Genomic DNA, 20,091 nt, shown 5'->3' with positions numbered 1-20,091 from the left:
AACAGATCTAACAGGTAAGAAATATATATAAGATGTCATGAGGAATATCACTGCATTGGAAATTTGTTGTTTCTAAACACAAAAAGGGATACTGATGTGAAAAAATTAGAAATTATAGTTACTTTTATAAAACAATTGCCGGTATTATCTTCTGTGTCATTTACATATTCACCAAATTATCCTGTGGGCTGGAGTGGAGCCTCTGGAGGGTTGGTTTTGGCTCCCAGGCCAAATGTTTGACTTCCCCGGTCAGAGCCTTTCGCTGGTCAGACACTCACATAGATTCTGAGTATCCTCATACAGTTTATCATGAAGAATTTTGAGCCTTGCTTTATCTGGTCCCTCATCCCTCAACCAGTTTTGCCTGGGAGTCCTTTAGCTCCTGTGATCACTTGAGGACTCAAACCCATCACTAGGTTCTGATTTCTTGTAACTCCAGTTTAGGAGTGACCTGCAGCATTTAGTGCAAGATGAAAGTACTTTTCACTTTGGTTCATGAACAGACTAAATTAGGTCTTCAGTAATACAAATGCTTTATATAAACTTCATATATGTTTGGCTAAAGAATCAGTGTTCCCCTCATCACTAAAGACAGTAGTTGGGGAGAAAGAGGTAATTTTAGAATTATAAATGAAACTATATTAAAAATATTATAAGACCAACCAAAATTGTATTGTAGTCAAGGTCGGATTATCCAATGGGCATTAAGGGCACAGGCCCACTTGGGGCCCATGTAGAGCAAACACCAGCAGTTTGGACATGAAACAAAATGTACATAAAAGCCAGATAGTTTCACCACAGTGTCGAGTGTATTGCTACTGGTACCATTGGCTGAGAGATGTTAGAAATGTTGCTTCACAGTGTATCATTCACAATTTTCACAATGTTGGGATGGAGAAGGGTGCCCCTGGAACACTCTGGGCCCAGGGGCCTGTGCACTTTTAATCCGGCACTGATTGTAGTAAAGTTCATTCTTCAAAGGACACAAATTTAAATGTAAATAATGATGTTTTTTTTTTTACATCAAGAGGAGCTGAAATAAACATTTTTTTTGTGAATGTATTTGAAAAGGGGCTGTATCCCTGCTGGGTTACAGCACTGCAAAGCAACCAACGTCACCATAAATAGAGAGCCAGCCAGTTGTTTTGGGAGAAGAAGAAAAGAGCTGCAAGCGGAAGATACACCGGATCTGGTTCTGGCTTACATTCGTTTAATTATTCTGGTTTAGTTTTGGAGGAGGAAAAAAAAAGGGGAGGAAATCGAACATAGTTTGAATAATGTCCACACCAGCAAGGAGACGGCTTATGAGAGATTTTAAAAGGTAAGGCGACGTTTTAGCAGCGGCTTGTTATGCTTGTGCGGGTAGCTAGCAGCGTTAGCAACGTTAGCATTTAGCTTAGCGTTAGCTCCTGGTGAAAACAAAATCATCTATACATCCAGACAGCCAATAGTGACTATGAACCAAACTTACTTTTAGGGGATAATTTGTTTGGGATTTTTTTTAAAACAAGCTCTGGGCTGATTTTGAATAGAGATGCCATTCAAAGCTTTATTTGCAGATATCAAATTTATGGGATTTATGCTCTGCAGTGTTTCCTTCCTGGTTGTTTAATCACGTCATTGTTTCATTTTCTGTGCTGGTTTATTCGTAGCACCTAACTTTTATTATTTTCAGATAAAGTTTGGTGACTGATATACATTTGGAGAATATACTTTTTGACTATACACCCGTTCATCTTGTATGATTTCAGAAAAGGACGCTGAAACGTGTCAGGAATATTTTCTCCTTTATGAACTTTCAAAACATCTCTATATCAAGTTAGCATTTTGGTTTAACTTTTCCTGTTCAGCATCGCTGTCTTGTAGGTTCAAAACCCAGTTTTTGTGGTCAGGAAGAGCCCATCTCAATGTTTAGCATAGTTACCCAAGTTGTGACTACCTTTTTTGTTGTGCTTTTTATATTTGAGCATCAGTGTCATCACACAGGATGTCGTTATCTTTCATGATAATAACGTCTGTGTGTTGATGGGTAAACAAAACAATATGTTTTGGCTTCCTGGGAGGTTTGCACCTTACAAGGCCCTGCTTGTAGTACCTGCTATCCTCAATCTGTTGCCTGGCTCCATATGGCACCCTACAGCTAGAGTTTATGCACACACACCTGCCAGTGGAAAAAAGAGAGATGCTAAAGCTTTCTATTAAAAACAGCCGTCGAAGCAGGGTGGATAAGGTGTCACTGTAACTCTACCCTGTTGTGCCAGTCCCCAGGCGGTAAAGTGTAACTCTGAGGTAGGGGAAAACACAATTCCTCATCCCTGAATCAGCCTGTGTGCGTCTGCAAGAACACTGGCATATTGTACACAGTCTTGCATGATATTGCTTATCCTGCACTCCTTGATCTGTAAGTCAAAGTATTTGCATAATGTCTCTTGACTCTTAACTGTTTTATTGGACATCTACACTATGGGATGTTTGAGCTCAAACTAGGGATGTAGTTTTTTCAAGGCTGCCTTTTTATTCTCTGAAAGTATCTGTTTTTTTTATCCAATAATAACGGCATAGTGAACCACAGTGTAACCTACTTTGTTCTGAATGAAGATGGTAAATATTAGTGAATGGCAATATGCAGGCGTTACTGAAGGTTTCTAATGAGTCACACCAGGTAAAATCATGGATACTGGGAGACTTTTTTTTTTTTTTTATGCGAGGGGGAAAAAGAAAAATGGTTCATTTAAAGTCTGATGGTATGACCAAATAATATTCCAAAATCCAATGATAATTGGTGTACAAGGCTTTAAAACAGGAAAATGCTCATTTTCACATTGTCGAGACATGAACAGATTTTTTATTTATTTTGTTTTCAGAAAGTGAATAAACAACATGCTTAATATGTTTAAAAAATAGATCAAACTAACAATTGACCACCACACAGTGTCTCCCTCATTCCAAACATCATGACCTTTTTATAGACTCTGGAGTCTGCAGGCTTGTTTTTAAACCTCAATAAAAATAAATCCAGCAGCCATCAGTCTGTTACAATAGACAAGTTGGTGATTTCTTTCCTTTTTTGTTTTTTAACCAGCAAAAAGCTCACTCGCATGACTGCAAAGGAGGTTAATTGCAGTGGGTCTGTCTGCAGCAACAGACTCAGAAATGGATCTAAAAACTCCCAGACACACAATCTAACTTGTTTCATACATGTCAGCTCCTATTTAAGTAGCTTATACACTGAAATATGGCTGGGCGATAGGCACAAAATCTCTGGCACTTTCGCCTCCACTTGACGCTGCTTTTGCGGCTTTTCCTCGTTGACTCTATTCTTTATTCTGCATTCTTTGTCCTGATTCTTGCGCAGGTGATAAAATAAGTTAGTTGTGTCGGAGTCCGTTGTTGGGACTGTGAGCTAGTCTGTTCTTGGTTCCAAGTCGGCCTTTTTTTATCTAAACTGCATCCAAGCGACAGAAATTTTCCCTCGTTTCTGAACAAGCTCATCAGATTTGTTCGGCTTGTCATCTTTTAGTGATTCATCCTGCTCTGAAACACGTCTTTCCTTTGAGTTTGTTTATACATTGCAGTGTGCATGCCATAAAGTGCATCTTGATGTAAAATACTGCAGTAAAGCACCTTGTGGCATAAACGATAGAGCCTCATATGAAACAATAAACATTTTCTATCGTCTAAAGGATACATATATTGTCATATCGCCCAGCCCTACGCTAAAAGTATACTTCTGGACTTGACCAACACAAATCACTGATCTAAAACAAGACCTTTTTGGTTTTATTAAACTTTAGACCATTTCAGGGGCTTTTTTCAGCACCGTGTCTTGTGCCTACAATCCAGCTGAAACCTGTGGAGCCCTGATCAGCTGTTTAATAAGCCGGAGCCTGGTGACGGAAACTTCATTTACAATGGTGACTTGCGACACCTGTGTTTTGATTTGCTCTTGCTTTTGTTGCTAGGCAGTGGTAGCTGTGGTATTTTGCACCACACTTCAGAGATCATTTGTCAAACAGCCCTGGGCAGTTTTCCTTCTGAGACCTCAATTAATGTTTGTTTTTCTAGTAATGGTGAATCCATTGTCAGATCAGCTGCTTTGATTGTTTTAGTTTTTTTTGTTTTGTTTTTTTACTGTTTTTCTAAAAGGAATTACACATCAACATATTCATATTTGCATACTTTTTTAATACCAAGTAAAATTGATTTTATTCAGAGGATAAATTTAGCTATACTATGCAGCTTGTTAAGTTTTTGTGTGTTTTGTGAATTGTTTTGGAGTTGTGGATCACTGTCACGACAAACTAAGTAACTTTTATGCCAAGCCTTGTTTAGGGGAAAATGACAATAAAATAAATTCAACACCTTACTTCTAAAGATAATCTTTTTAATATTCAGATCAGAGCTAATCAGAACATTAAATCTTCATCTTAAATGTTTTCCTTTTTTGAGGTTTCCTGTTAAAATAGGTTTAAGGTTTAGTTTTATTGAACTTCTTAATCAATGTGAATGATTGATGACTTAAGAGATTTACTATTTTTAGCTGTTTAATTGTCAAGACCAACTTCAAATGAATAACTTTGAATGACGTAAAGGTGAAAAAATAACAAAAATACAAATGTGCCATTGAAGCCTGAAGTCAGTCAGGCCAAAGATTTATTTCCACAGATGTGGATTAAAGCCAGGGCAGCTCGAGCTGAGCTGCAGCTCCAGATCTGCCCTGACTGCAGCCACCTTGTGGGGCTCTGAGGTTTTAATGTCATGTGACTAAGTGGCACTCAGCTCTGCAGGGCTGATGAAAGCCATCATGACTTGTCGTTGCTGTACTGCTGCATAAACATCTTGTAATTTACGTGTGTTGGCTTTTACCTGCTTTGAAATAAACCAGTCAATTTAGAAATATCAGATAAAATCCTGAGTGTAGAGCCTTTATCATCTGCCGTCATTTTATTCATGAGTGTGTCATCTATATCAGCAGTAAAGAGACAACAAACCTGCTTTGATTTGAGGAACGTCACCGTGCTTCCTTTCTTTAAGGCTTGTAGTGACGTGCAACAAGTTGGTCAGATTTCTTTTTTACTGATTGGTTTAATGAGATTGTCCCTAGATCTTTGTTAGTTTTAAATGACTAAAGGAAAATCATCCTGATGGATGATTATGGCATCAGTCAGGTCTGGTCTCTGAGGGTCGACTCAGTGACTTGGCGACAATGCTAACAGGGTTTTGATGCTCGCTGAGCTTACAGTCTGAGTACAGTACAGCCTCGGGTTAGTGGTAACTGGCATGTGACAGCCAGATAGCCAGCATGCAGTTGATCCCATCGGCCTCGCTGTCTGTTGATACAGCAGTTGAAGCTTTGACTGATAATTATCCTCCAGCCAAGGTGTTAATTGAACTCACTCATTCATTGCTTTTCATTTTTCCCCATCTGTTTCTGTCACCTTGTTTGTTTGGCTCCATTGTTTTTCTCTCTCTCATTTGTCCTGTTTTCTCCATGTCTTTTTCTTTGTCCATCTCCCTGCCTGTCTGTTCCCTAATGTTTCTTTGTCTCTGTTGCCCAGACTTCAAGAAGATCCTCCCACCGGCGTGAGCGGAGCACCATCAGAGAACAACATCATGCTTTGGAACGCTGTTATTTTTGGGTGAGTCATGCTCTAAATCCAGCTCCACCCTGCTGTCTTAACTGTGCCTCTATGATGCAGATATTCTGCAACCCACTCGTGTCACAGCATTCATTTCCCCTGTCCTCCTGCTTCCTCCCAAAAGGGGAAAAAAAAAAAAGTTAGATGTCAGCCCTGAATGTTGCACAGAATCTAGAAAGAGCATGTTACAGTCGCAGCAGGCGTTTGATGGAGGATCAAGTTGGGAGACAGTGTTTTGGGGGCAAGAAGTGAAGATAAAAGCCAAACCAGAAGTTTATTCTGTCATACTTTTGATATTGCTGTTTTGGTGTAATTCGATGTGCATCTGACAGAAGAGTTGCAGATGTAAAAGTAACAATGTTTAGAGAAGTTAGTTGTATGTAACGCCAGATGAGGTAGTAATGAAACGTCAATAATCGAACCAAGAGCAGAAAGATGTAACAAAAACAAAACCCTGTGAGAAATACACAGGAGGGGCTGTAAAAAATAGAGTTGCTAATAGTTCCCCGCATAATCCAAAGGTGCTGCCAGAACTAAAAGATGTGAAAGCAGCTGTTTAAACCCCCTCCTCCCCCACCACCACCACCACCACCACCTAATGGACAGCCTGAAGTGGTCATTCTCTGCATTTAAAGCTCTGTTAAGGGATTTTCTGAATCTGGGAATAATTTCATTCTCTCTGCTCTCTGCAGGCCTGTGGGAACGCCATTTGAAGATGGTAAGTTTAAAAATGCATCAAAAGCAGATTTTTGTCTTTCAGGTTCTGGGTTTAATTGAACTTGGCCTCCTGCTGCTATTGTTGTTGGTTTTTGGGGGGGCTGCATTATTTAGTCTACCTATCACAGCTATCTGGTCAGTATGTTGTAATAATGACATGGCTGACTAGTAACGAAGGGTTACCACAGGAATCATTCCCCGTTTTGACAGATATTTTGAGGAAAAGGTGAAAATCTGCACTTGTTTAGAATGTGTGATGCATCTTTTTAACTGTCTGAGACTCAGCAAGTCGAGTTACACTGAACTAAGCTGTACTGCATTTTAGAAATAATGTCTCTGAAGTCAGCCTGGACTTGCACAATGCATCCTTCCAGCAATGAAACTGCAGTGTGTATGCACAGAAGTCACCTTGCAGGATCTGCAGTAAATTAATCTGCTGCCTGCTTTTATTTTATTTATTTATTTGTTTGTTTGTTTTCTGCCATAACGTCTAACTGCGCTCTAGTTTCTTCAGTTTTACACGAGGACGTGGAGAGTGTCTTATCTCCGTTTCATATATTCCAGTAACTCCAAAGCGTGATTGCAACGAAGGTGTTACTGTAGGTTGCTTGTGTTGCTAACTCTGGTGACAACTTCAACTCAATGGCATTTTTAGCAAATAGAAGTTTGATTCATGTCTGAGGTTTAATTTTTTCCCCCTCCAGACAACAGAGAAGTTGTTTGTCAACAATTATTCAGTCATGTTCTTAAACTGCTCAGCATCTCCATTAACACATACTCTGCTGTGTGCTGTTAAACGGTGCAGCAGTGAAAATGCCTCTTCCTGCTAGTCCATACCAGTGATCAAAGATCAGGCTATGTCCCTGATACTTCACTGAGATCAGTCTTCAGCATTAAAAGTAGGGGAAAACAGTTAGTACATTTACTACTATATAACATTTGTTATTTTTAGAAAAAAGTGTCAGTTATAAAGTTTTGTAATACCTTTCAATATAATAAGTCTTTTCTATGACTGAAAACATTTCCAATTATTTCAATAAGATGTAAACTATGTTTACTGGGAGTTGAGGTCTATTGGGTGCAGTTTAAAAATACTTTTTTGGGCTGTAAGCAGAATCCACGTTCTGCATGCATCATGCACTGCATGTCCAAAAACATTTGAAACCAGAATTTCTAATCTCCAATTGGTTAAATAAAACCTTAATTAATAGTCAAAATACTTTATCTAAATAAACAAATTTAAGCATTATAAGCTTGTTCGGTTAAGTGATCTATATGGTACATCCAGTAAAGGTCATACAGGAATATTTAGTTGGGCTGCATTTAGCTTTGTTTCACTGTGGCATCGGTCCACCTTCTGCAGTGTCATATTTATTTCCATTTACAACTGCAGCCAACTTTCATAAACATCTTGAGATGATGAAGCGAGTTCAACCACTGCAAAGCTTTTTCCAGCACACCAAAGATTCAGGTCTGGACTCTGGTGACCGATCCATGTGTGGATTATGCACTATACTTCCTGAATCACTCTTGTCACAGTTTGAGCGACATGAATTGTGGCATTGTCATCTTGGAATATGTCCTTGTTATATTGCGAGATTGGCACGGGAAGAAAAACCACTGACCAGCTCATTCAGCATCTTCAGGTCTCAGCTGACCTCATTCTTTTGCACATGATGTGGCTGAATGTAGACCTGACGAAATCCAGCAGCATCAAACCCTTACAGGCTGCTACGGTAACCGCTAAGGTTAAATCTGGGATAAAGGATAAGGATAAATCTGGACTCGGACCACATGACCTTCTCCCATTGCTCCAGAGTCCATTTGTTCTGCTCCCCTGGAAATAAAAGCATGTTTCTTCCCTGACTGTACATTTCCATTTTCCTGTTAATGTGACTGCACAAGTTTTTCTCATAGTGGAAAAGTCTAACTCTTTTTAAATATCTTTATCAGTAGTCAGTGAATGGAATATATTTAAATGTAAAATACAGATGTAAATACAGATCATTTTATCATCTTTCTTTAATGTTCCTTTTTCAGGCTGCAGAGCTGAAATCTGCGTCTCCACGGAGACGCAAGCTTCTCCTTACAACAGAACTGCTGATGTTTATACTACCACAATTGTTTCCTTCTCTTTCTCTGACCTTCTTGATCCTTCACAGCTGCATTCTCCTTGGAAATGACTTCTCTACTGCCTCTTTTCATTCACTTATGCAATTTACTCTGCTTCCCCCCCACCCATATCTGCAGGAACATTTAAGCTGCTGATAGAGTTTTCAGAGGAGTACCCAAACAAGCCCCCCACAGTCCGGTTTGTGTCCAGAATGTTTCATCCAAATGGTAAGGGCTGTTTCCAGACATAAAACATCTGTTTGAGCAGGAGAGATTTTATATCTGGTGTATTTTACATGTTTGTATATTATTTTATTTTCTCATCAAAGTGTTTGTAAGTTAAATGGTCCATAGTTTGCAGAGTTTGTGCCTTCATTATCTCAAAGCTTCAGTCTCCTCCTTTCCTCCTCATTGAAGCCATTTCCTGTGATTCATCTCCTCTAGTCCATAATTCAAATGAATTCATGATGTAACAGCTGGCAGCGCCTTCCAGATGAAGTTTTCACAGTGTTTGTGTTAGCATAAGAAGTGTTTTATTCAAGTTCAGATTTTTCTCCTTGTGACGGCATGTTCCATCTTTGTGCGTAGCTTCGGGTTTGCAACGTTCAGCTGACCCGTGTGAGAACTCAGCACATTGGATCAGGCTCTGAATTTATAATGTACTGCTGATTTAAAAGAATTTAAGTCTCATAAGAACTTGTTTAGAGCTTTGTGTGTGCACTTTAGACCTCTTCAAATTTGACCTTTTTGAAGCTACAATGAAAACAAGGACATAATATCCCGAATTTTGCATTGTTTTTGAAAAACGTCAACAATAAAACTACATGGCTCTTGAGGCAGGCATAACCAAAGTCCAAGATCAAAATAACTGGTATATTTAGTTCATTTAGACCTTGGAGAATGGGGGGGGGGGGGAATATCAGTTTGCATATGTTTGATGAAAAAGATCAATTTGAATTTGTCTTGTGCACTTGCTTAATGTTGCACAATATAGAGGACATGGATGAAGACCAGTTCTGATGCTTCCTTGTTTTTCCTGGTCACCAGTTTACGCAGACGGCAGTATATGTTTAGACATTCTTCAGAATCGCTGGAGCCCTACATATGATGTGTCGTCCATCCTCACCTCCATCCAGGTCAGTCGCCTTGTCTCCCGCTTTCTAAAATATAAAGTTATGATAAATGGAAATCTGATTGGACGTGCACACCTGCAGGGCGTGACCTGAGTCACTTAACAAATGTTTAGAAAGGATCATTTCACCATTTGTGTCTCTGCAGTCTTTGCTGGACGAGCCGAACCCCAACAGCCCTGCCAACAGTCAGGCCGCACAGCTCTATCAGGAAAACAAGAGGGAGTACGAGAAGAGGGTGACGGCCATCGTGGAGCAGAGCTGGGTGGACGTCTGAGCTTCTCTCACTCCTATATAGTATTCTCCTCATCACCTTCTCTTTATCATCCCATACTTCAGTCTCTCATTTTTATCAGGAGGAAAAAAAAATCAACTATATCAAAACTCAAGTGCCACCCTGAAAAGAAAAACAACCAAACCTGAATGGACATTAACTTGCTTGCCAATGCATTTTAGGAATTTGAAGGGGGGTGTGGGTTCAATTTTGTTTGTGTCTTGTCTTTTATTTGACTTTTTTTTTACTGCATGATGTGAGATAAGTTATTGCTAACAAAATTTGTAATATATCTTTGGCTGGCTGGATTGATGCTGTTAGTGCTTGAGTTTTACACCTTTTTTTTTTTTTTTTTGTTTCTCCTGGTGCGCACACAACATGGCTGGTTGGAAAAGACGCATTAATGACCAAATTAGCATATTTTTATATGAAATCAGTGGGGGGAAAAAAAAACCATGAAAATGCCTGTTGGAACCTGTAGCGTTGTTGTTCCTCAAATCAACCACAGATGCAGCAGATCAAGAACACTTCCTGGTTTGTTCCAGTACTTCGGTTTATTTTAAGAGATACTGTAGGTGTGGGCTCACGCACATCGCAGGCTGCAGCAGCATTTTATTGTAATCAAATCTGCTCCAAGGTAAAGATAAAGCTCGGATTGAAGATTTATTTGGTGTCATTTCTGGTTAAATGATTGAACATGTGGCTCTGAGCCATGAAGTGTGTTGGTGTCGGGGTGTTTAAAAATTACCAGAAAGACAGGAAGTTCTTCTGTATCATGTTTTATCCTGCTAATTTTATGCAACAGACTCTGCTACATATGGAAGTGGTCACAGCAATGGTGCGTTTAAAAACAAGTTATTCACTTTGCTCTTGCACCCACAAGGTTGTTTACTTTTCTATTTTTCCTTTTGACCACACACACAGAGTTAAGGATTTTCCAGTGCTTTGTTGCCTGTGACGTGTCAGCCTGGATGACGCGCCGGTGCTTCTTATCCTTCTCCTATAAATGATCCTGCTGACATCAACTAAACAAGTAGAAGATAGGAGCAGCGTGTAGATTTCCTCTAAATAACAGCAAGTAAGAGGACGTGAACATAGTTTGAATCTTTTTGCAAGAGTGTGGCATCAAGTGTTTCTTTGAAGGTTCAAGTTGCTTTTCATGCCTGCATTTGTCTTGTATTTATTCTTCAAACTCACTTAAAATCCACTTGAGTATAAATTTACAAATGAATCCTGACCAGCTCCAGCTTAATCAGTCATAAAACAGAATTCCTCTTTTCCTAATAACAGTAAAGGTCATTGTGGCTTGTGACTTCTTTCACCTAATAAGCAGAAGGGATACATTATAAAATTTTCAGACCCAAATGTATACTTAAAAAAATATGCTGTATAAACATAATAAATCATTTTTCAGAATTTGACCGTGTGCATGATGTTTTGGTGTCTTGTGTAAATACCAGTACTCACAATATCTTGTTCATATATATAAATATATATACACACACATATACGTTGGGTGAAACTGACATTTGGAGTAAACTGGAAATGTCAATAGAACTGAGCATTAACCCAGTCATAACAGCTCAAAATGAGGACAACAGAGTCGCAATAAGAAAAGAAGTAATTTATTCTACTTCAGATATGCACTACTAGAACAAGATCCAATTTAATCCATCAAGTGAATCTAAAAATTACCTAAAACTGACATCCACTTAAAGCTTGTAAAAATTCTGGTTAAACATGAACAGTCTCTTCACAGATGGTGAAAATGATAAAAATGTTTTACACGCATAAAATCTGTTTTTAAAAAAACAACTTTGTAAAACCATAAAAAATGCGGCTGAGTTGATGCCGACACATCCGTACTCCGAACACTGTTGATCCAAAGGAGCAGATCTGGTCATCGACTCTATGATGGAGCAGAAAGATGCATGAAAAACGGTCTCTGGTATCATACCAATGTGTGTGCTTGTCCAAAAATCAAACCTGTTGGCTCTTCATAATCTCATCTCTTGTCTTGAAGACTGGCGCATCGTCTACCACGATGCCTTCAGCCATTTCCTTGACTTTTTCCAGGAGCTCGGTGCTGTACCTGCCAACAGCAAAGAGCCATGTTCAGATTTACCTACTAGACACATGAAAGTTAACACAGTCAACCATGCAATAAAAGAACTCAAACCACTTTTCAGTGCTAAAAATGGAGGAAACAAAGGTTTTTAAATATTTTTGTGCGTGAATTTGCCTAACAGATGAAAGCTGGTCTAGTTTAGTTGAGTTAAGCAGCTGACCGCCTGGTGATAAAAGCTGTCTTTCAGTGTATTAATCAGGCTCTTGAACCATCTGCCAGATGGTGGCAGGCAGGAAAAGCTCTGTGCTGGATGTCTGTGGTCCCCCTACATGCCTTTCACAGATACTATCAGTGGTCAATGTCTTGAATGAAGGGGTGACTACTTTGACATTAAACAAATTTTACACTGCCAGGGCCTTCATTACCATGTGGAGGATTGACACACAGCCACAACAGCTCAACACGTCTTCATGCAAGTAACCAACCTGGTCACATTTGGCTCCAGGATGCCATCCCATTCCTCAACCATTAGTTGTGAAAGGTCAACCAGCATAGCCGTGTTGGTCACTCTGGTGCATAAAGCATGATCAAGCTGATCTCACAGCTGTTAAGTGGGTCAGGTCTGAACTCACAACACATACTGTTTCACCCTCTCCACTCCCAAAGTCAGCAGGATGGAGTTAGGTCCCAGATTCTGGAGATTGGGAGGATGGTTCATCACAGGTTATGTAATCTCAGATACACACAGATTTGGTCATAATCTCTTATCTGACACAAACATTTTGCTGTGCTGCTCAATCCACAGAAGCAGGATCCTTATAAAAACTATTTTGTTGTAAAAGCAACTAACCAGGCACGTGTTTCCTACTTTTTATGCCAAATTTATAAATATATTACTAGGTAAGCATTGCCTTTTCAGGAATTATTAGTATGATTGTTTTTACATCCTTTCAGTTTTACTCAGGGATGAAGTATTTGTCCCTTAACGTTTTGAGCTGCATCCAAGATGTATAAACATAACATGTATCATTTAGGGTCAGTGTGAGGAAGGCAAATCAGATTTGTTTCCATAAAAAGAAAAATCTAAAGTTGTTCAGCAGTCATGACCAAGGTCGGATTATCCAATGGGCCGTATGGGCACAGGCCCAGGGGGCCACCTAGGGAAAACACCAGCATTTTGGACATAAAACGAAATGTACATAAAAGCCAGATATGTTTCCAGTGTGTTGCTATTGGCACAACTGGCTGAGAGATGTTAGAAATGTCCTTTCACAGTGTATCATTCACAATTTGCACAATGTTGCGGTGGGGTTGGGGGGCCCTGGAACCCTCTGGGCCCAGGGGTTTGTGCACTTTTAATCCGGCCCTGGTCGTAACAACATGTTGTGTTTACGTACCTGCAGCCGAGGAAGACGTGGTTGGCCCAGACCATGGACAGGGACAGAAGATGATCAAGCTGCTCGTTGTCAAAGTCGTTCAAGTTCCGTAGGATAAACTCTCTTCTTGCATCCCAGTGCTTGTTACTCTCCCAGTAACCTCGATGCGCCTCTACCTGGTCGGCTACAGCTCTGTTTTGTTGAATAAACTCCTCCACGTCCAGTTTAGACATCTTGCTCAGAGACCGAACCAACAACGATAACTTCCGATAACAAGCGAATGACTTTTGTTGTTTTTAGCCTTACATATTTTAAACAGCGCCACTCAGTGGTGGAACAATGACACTGCAACTTAACATTTTTGGACGCAATTGAATTCAACTTTGTTTGTATAGCGCCACTACACAAAAATGTTGTCACAGGGCACATCATTGAAAGATCAGCATACACATAATTTCAAGCCAATTCATACAGTTGTGCTCATATGTATTCATACCCTTTCATTAAAGAAAAGGCTGAATTTACAACAGTCACTCAAATAACTGGAGACTTTAAAAAAAAAGGAACAATAACTAAAAATTTGCAAAAATATAATTTAGTAATATAAAACACTGTTTTTTCATTTAATTGAGCTGAAGAAAGAAAAAAACAAACAAATTAGTCCTGGACAAATTAGAACACTTTTCTGTTGAACAGTGGGACAAAATACCTGTCAACAGGTGCAGAAGTCTGACTGAGAGGAACAGAAAACACCTGACTGTAGCAGAAACATTAAAGGAATGTTCAACAAAATATTAGTTTATGAGTGATGTAATATGTAATAAATTATCTTATTTGTTTGCTTTTTTAAAAAAAATATTTCTATTGAACCAGAATTAGAAAATAATGTAATGATTTCATAATTTTTTATTTATTACTTTAGTCAATTCCAGCTTATTTTACAGGCAGCTCTTTTTTCCCTTCTTTAATGAAACGGTATGAATAATTATGAGCACAACTGTACATAGCCTATAATAGAAACCAACTGATTACATCGAATCATGACTTCGATCCAATCCCCCATCCTGAGCATGCACGACAGTGGGAAGGAAAAAACTCCCTTTTAACAGGAGTTTTTAGTTACGCCATAAGGGTGGCATAACTAATTTAATTTAGCTCTCGCCCGATTATTGCTGGGATATTCTTCAGCTTTCCCACAACCCCTAATTGGAACAAGTGGTTATGAAAATGGAAAGATGGGTGGAGGATTTTTTTTTCTAACAAATGAAGAGAGCTTTGGTGTAACAGGGTAACAGTAAACCAGCAATGCTGTTGCTTTACCAAAGAATGTAAGATTCATAAAGCAGGTCAAGAAGCATGTTTGTAACCTCTCCAAGCACACACGTCCACTTTGAGGTTTTTGCTTTCTTAAACTTAAAAACTTCTTTGCACTAGACCATCCTGCTTGGAATAATGAGACAGAAACCCTGACCTTTGAGCCTCCAAACTGCTATACATAAAGACGCACATATGCAGTCAGTTATTCAGACCCATATATATGCACAGATGCTCATCTGTGCAGCATTTCCCTTTCCCCTACACAGACATATGCCCTGGAAACCCTCTACTTAAGTCTGTTCCCACACTGGACGTTTGGGGCTTGTGCTGACATGAAAGCATTAATATGCAGAGGGTTTCTAAAGGAGGAAAAAACAGAGTTCACTGCCGTGTCATTGTTTGTGTTAATAGAATATTACATTTTTAAGAATGAAACACTAAACAAATGAATCACTACAAACAGAATAGAATAAATATAACTCACAGAGCTATGGACCCTTCAAACAGGAAACTTCATTAATAGAACTGATTCAAATGTCTTGTTTCATAAACAGGAGCCACTGATGACACACTAAGACCTTCATGAGGGGACTTGGGTATCTGCAGGAAGTTGACAGGCAGGTAAATAACCAGTTTATTCAGAAGGTGATGTATCAGCACTAGAATAATTGGAAGAAGGAGGTTAACTGACCAGACCAGACAAGACAACACAACACCACAAGTGCAATTTGCAGTGAGTGGAAAGCAAACCAGGGATTTTAAACAGCTACACACTGAGTGAATCAGCAATTAGAGCAACGCCGGCTGCCACAGCTTCAGAGGAGTAAACAACAGGGACAACAAAGGAGGCACAAGGAAAAAGAGGAAAACGGCAGAGCCTAACAGAGAGATAACGATACAAAAGTGAAAAGGAGACATTTGTTTTTCATCATAGTTGTTTTTGCAGCTACTTTAAAGGCTAAATATAAAGGATTTATTGCAGAAACAAGAAGAATTAATCAGAGACGGTTTAAACTCATCTTTTTGTAGTTATCTGAAGATCTGAGATCATATTTCACGACTGTTTAAAAGGATAAGTGGAGACAGGGGAGAAAGAGCGAGCAGGTTGGAATAAGACTCACCCCCACAAAAAGACTAAATAATGTCTGTGTGGATGTAGACAGGGGGCTTTGTTTTCATTTGGTAGGCCAGCTGAGAGCTGATAAGGATTGTCTTACCTTCAGAAGTCTGCTGCAGTCGCTCTCCACATCTGGACACCAAACTACATGTGGATGCCAAACTCCAGGCTGCTCTTGTGAAGTGGTTTCACTGGTGTCAGTTTGAGTTACTTTGTGAATGCGAGATGCTGGTTCAGTTAACCTTGATGAACTAAAACAGAGGCAAAAACATCAGGTTGCTGGCCATCATTTCTTTCTTTTTTTTTTTTTCTTGCCTAACAATGTTTTGCAGATTTTAAATAAATAATCTAGTTTCTTAAAATGTTTGGAAAAAATGTTGGAGAAAAAAAAAGAGAAATGCTAAAAGTTATCAGTCAAACCATAACTCTAAATGTTCCTGCTGTCTGTTTTCTAAAGCTGAAAAATGAACTTTGACAGCTTCTCTCTTTGCTCCTTAAACATCTCACAGATGTTTTATCTTCATCTTGTGTTCCATGGAGCTCCAGTCGTTGTTGTTTTATGTCCACGCAGGGCAGGTTACTGGAAGCAGTTAGAACATTTCCTCCTGGCAGACGGCTCTAAATAGAGTTTGTCACATATAAGCATGATAAAACAGAGAGGTTGTGAAAACAGCAACGTCCTGCAAACAATCCCCAACAAGCAACAGCACTTCTTTCATGACAGTGAACACAGATGCACATAAATACTCACACTTGAGATTCCTACTGCTGAATTCTACACTACATTGAGCACAATCAGTAATGAGATGTGTCTTTTTGTGGTTTTTTTTTCCATAATACCTCTGTGCAATGAGTCTCATATAATTTGTAAGACTTTATTTCCGTCTCATTGGCGCCACATTTGTATGGAAAATCCATTTAGTGTGTTGAGCAGCAGAGCGGAGTACGTGGGCTGTGCATTGACTCTCGTTTGGTTTCCTTTCTTGCATTTGGATTGTTGAAGTCTGAAAAAACAAGATATATTGACAGTTCAACCGTTCATTCCTTTGACAAACAGGAGCCTCAGTAAAATGTGCAAGAACCGTGTACACCCACAGTCTGCAACCTCCTCTTCATGCTGGTCACCAGTTTGGTCACATAGTGGGATGGCATCCCATTCTTCAGCCAGTATGGTCTCAGCTCAGCCAGTGTGGTTGTGTTGGTCCCTCTTGCACCAGCAGCACAGCTAAGGTAATCACATGTATTCAGTGTGGTTGAGGTCACGTCATTCTCTCCACTCTGATGAGCCCCACTCTGTGTGGGATCGCTTTGTCATCTTGGAGGATGAAGCTTGTTGAGTTAGAAAGTTTGCCAAATGTCTAAAGATATAGGATTAACACCAAATACAAGACTTGTTCCTCCACTGATAGAAATGCCGTCCACAGGATCAAACTGCCTCCACCAAAATTCGTCACCATATATCTGCAGCAATCAGCATGTTATTCCCTGTTTTTTCTCCACAGCAGGATCCTGTGATTCCTCTACCAAAAGAAAAATCTGGATTCATCATTGAACATGTCATTCCTCCTTATGCCCAGGTCCCAGTGCACATGTTGCTGACTCCACAGGCCTGACTGTGAAGTACAGCTGAATAAGCTGTTTTCATGGGTGAAACCCACAAACTCAACTCTGCTGCACATCCCAAAAATGCATTTTCCTTACAAATCTGGGCCCCATTTAAAGGGAAAATAAAAATTCTTTCCAGCAATATAAGATTTATTGTTGGAAGCTTTGTTACAAAGAAATGATCCGCCACACTGGTTCCATTCTTTTTCTGCAAAGACTTTGATTCTGCAAGAGCAACCTTCAAAATATTCTCAGTTTTCTTTCCTTATCCACTTATTACTAAATCCAAGAAAGACAAAAGAGCTCACAAGTACATCCAAATCATGTCGAGTTCCCCCAGAAAAACTACCAGCAGCTCTTCTAGCTTTTGGTATATTTTGGACAGCTTCCAAGTCATACAAGTCACCACTTTATTGAGCGAACTAACCCATTAAGTTTATGGCCTCCCCTCTCAGTCTGAAATATGTACTCATCCTGAAATAATATACTGTGTTCCAGTGGACTCTGGCAGACAGCCGCTCTTGATGAGTCACCTTACATACGCTTACTCAGGACAAAACTGTAATTGGGAAACACAGACAACAGGTAGTCCTTTCAGCTCGAGCCCTAATGGAGCTTTAGTGGGAAAGGATTAACCCATTCTATTGCTGTTAAGAGGAGGGCAGGGAAGAAGGTTGTTTGAATATAATAAATCTTGCTAATTCAAACCCTGTAACCTGTTTTCTTTTTCCCTTTTATATGTGGGGGTCATTGAATTGTTATTCAGACTTTAATTCAGGGCTTCTTCACTTTTCTGCTTCATCTACAATTCCAGCAAATAGTCTAAAATCATCTGACTTTATCTAAAAATGTTTAGATGGAGGAAGCCAAACTGGAAAAAGTAAGTCACACTAAAAGAAATAGCCAAAGAAACTTGGGTATAAACTTATAAATATACTTATGTATTGTTGTATTGCAGTACTGTAGTAGTTTATATAGTTTTGCGAATACTGTAACTTTAGCATCTTAGACACGCCTTTCTTTTCTCTCTCTCTTTTTCTCCCTTCATCTTCTTTTTTTCCTCTTCCCCTGCCAGGTCCAGCACGGCCATATCAAGACTGACGGTGATTGCAAAATAAAAAAGATAAATAAATAATAATAATAAAATTATTCAGATTATCAAGGGCAGCTATATACATGAGATGTCTCCCTTGACAGAGCAAATCTGTCTGGCAAAATATGGCACGCAGACTGCTGTTCTGTATGGTGAGATGCTGGACAGGACAGGTTAAAAAAAAAAAAAAGAAAAGAAATTTGGGTATAAAAAGAGCACCTTAAAGAGGTTGAGCCTCTCAGACATAAAGATGCCTAGGTGTACAAATTATGGATTCATTTCTGAATCACTATTCTTGATATAAAATTTTGATGGCAAAAAAAGAAAAATTTAAGCACATTAACATCAAAAGTTTTAAAAAAAAAATATGAAGAAATCTCTGTATGAATGGGAATTGGTGGAAAATTGTTGGCATGATCCTGTCATGGAATCGCTGCATGAACTCAGAAACACTTCCACAAATCCTTGCCTGTGAACACAGTTGATCCTGTCATCCACCAATACAGGTTAAATATCCATGAGACAAAAAAACAAGCCATATACGAACATGACTAAAAAATGCTAAAATTCGACATCTGAAACTGCTCATCGTGAAAAGACAAAATATCCCAAAGAAGGCCTGGGTTTGTTGAGCAGATAAATGTCCAGCACTTAAACACTGACTTTGTGTAAGTCTCCCTAAAACAACAACAGCAGCTGTGAGAGTTAAAAGTCCTAAAACAGGAATAATAATTTTGCCAATCTGAAGAAAAAGGAAGTAGACTAGATAGTAAAAAGATTTAAGCACAGACATTGCTAAAAGCAACAACACCAACAATACAGCTTTACTATAGAGATAACATCTGCTGTTCTGATCCCACTTACTGCTTCACTTTGTGTCTAATTTCACCAATAAACATTAATAATTCCCCGCACTGCAGTGCACACCAGCATTTATTCTGTGCATGCGCACCGTGAATCAAGCCTACAAGGTCAGCACATTGGACAAAAGTTAATCAAATGAGTAGCTGTGTGAGATGCATGAGTTACCATTGAGGTTGGAATGAGGAGTCACCTTCACATTTGCCATTACAAGCTGCTCAGTCGCCAGTGATGGCTTATTATTGGCCGAATCTGTTCCTGCTTTGGTGGGTATATATCCTTCTAAAGCCTCTTCAAGGTGCTTGGAGTCATTCATTTTAAGTCAAAGACAGTCACACTTCTAGATATCAATCTGTCCAGTTAGGAAGTAACACTTGTTATGGATCTATTTCACCTGCTGCTGTAAAAGGAACAGACAACAGGTGGAAATGAGAGACAATTAGCAAGACAACCTCTATAAAGGAATGGTCTGGAACCACTAGAGGTAACATGAGATGGTGTCTGTAACCTACAGAAGATGTTCAGACATTGCAGTTTATCCAGGGTGTTGCATTTAAGCACGCTGTGGCCAGAAGGTTTGTTGTGTCTACCAGCACAGTTTCAGAGCATGCAGGAGATTACAGCTGACTGACCAGTTTACCAGGACTGAAGGAGGAAAACAGCCCAGCAGCACCATCACTATCTGCTCCTTTATTCCAAGAGGAACACTGTCAGAGTCCTGCAAAATGTCCTCCAGGCATGTGCATGTGCAGGAACAGGCTCCATGTGGGTGGCACGAGGGC

The 20,091-nt window shown here is 39.4% G+C and overlaps 2 protein-coding genes across 2 annotated transcripts; one reads left to right on the top strand and one right to left on the bottom strand.

Annotated features, from left to right (window-relative positions):
- The first annotated feature begins 1,165 nt into the window (after positions 1-1,165).
- Positions 1,166-11,287, top strand: ube2b (ubiquitin-conjugating enzyme E2B (RAD6 homolog)). Its single transcript, XM_079247614.1, has 6 exons — positions 1,166-1,321; positions 5,559-5,639; positions 6,332-6,357; positions 8,607-8,696; positions 9,516-9,604; positions 9,747-11,287. The coding sequence occupies exons 1-6, from the start codon at positions 1,278-1,280 to the stop codon at positions 9,873-9,875; spliced, it is 459 nt and encodes a 152-aa protein (XP_079103740.1). The 5' UTR covers positions 1,166-1,277; the 3' UTR covers positions 9,876-11,287.
- A 302-nt stretch (positions 11,288-11,589) lies between these two features.
- cdkn2aipnl (CDKN2A interacting protein N-terminal like) lies at positions 11,590-13,553 on the bottom strand. Its single transcript, XM_079247253.1, has 3 exons — positions 13,338-13,553; positions 11,859-11,964; positions 11,590-11,781 (listed from the first exon to the last, which is right to left on the bottom strand). Exons 1-3 carry the CDS (start codon positions 13,547-13,549, stop codon positions 11,773-11,775), a joined length of 327 nt encoding a protein of 108 aa, XP_079103379.1. The 5' UTR covers positions 13,550-13,553; the 3' UTR covers positions 11,590-11,772.
- Positions 13,554-20,091: the final 6,538 nt, after the last annotated feature.

The sequence above is a fragment of the Telmatherina bonti genome (genome assembly GCF_933228915.1).
Source record: "Telmatherina bonti genome assembly, chromosome: 10".
Taxonomy (NCBI): Eukaryota; Metazoa; Chordata; class Actinopteri; order Atheriniformes; family Telmatherinidae; genus Telmatherina; species Telmatherina bonti.
Note: the sequence above shows the minus strand (reverse complement) of the source record. Positions and strands in the feature narration are given on the sequence as shown.

Excerpts from the sequence above, each read along its gene's own strand:
- cdkn2aipnl (XM_079247253.1), bottom strand. The coding sequence starts at position 13,549 with ATGTCTAAACTGGACGTGGAGGAGTTTATTCAACAAAACAGAGCTGTA. Across the intron at positions 11,965-13,337 it reads CACGTCTTCCTCGGCTGCAG|GTACAGCACCGAGCTCCTGG; the intron begins GTACGTAAACAC and ends TGCTGTTGGCAG.
- ube2b (XM_079247614.1), top strand. The coding sequence starts at position 1,278 with ATGTCCACACCAGCAAGGAGACGGCTTATGAGAGATTTTAAAAG. Across the intron at positions 1,322-5,558 it reads CTTATGAGAGATTTTAAAAG|ACTTCAAGAAGATCCTCCCA; the intron begins GTAAGGCGACGT and ends TCTGTTGCCCAG. Across the intron at positions 8,697-9,515 it reads CAGAATGTTTCATCCAAATG|TTTACGCAGACGGCAGTATA; the intron begins GTAAGGGCTGTT and ends CCTGGTCACCAG.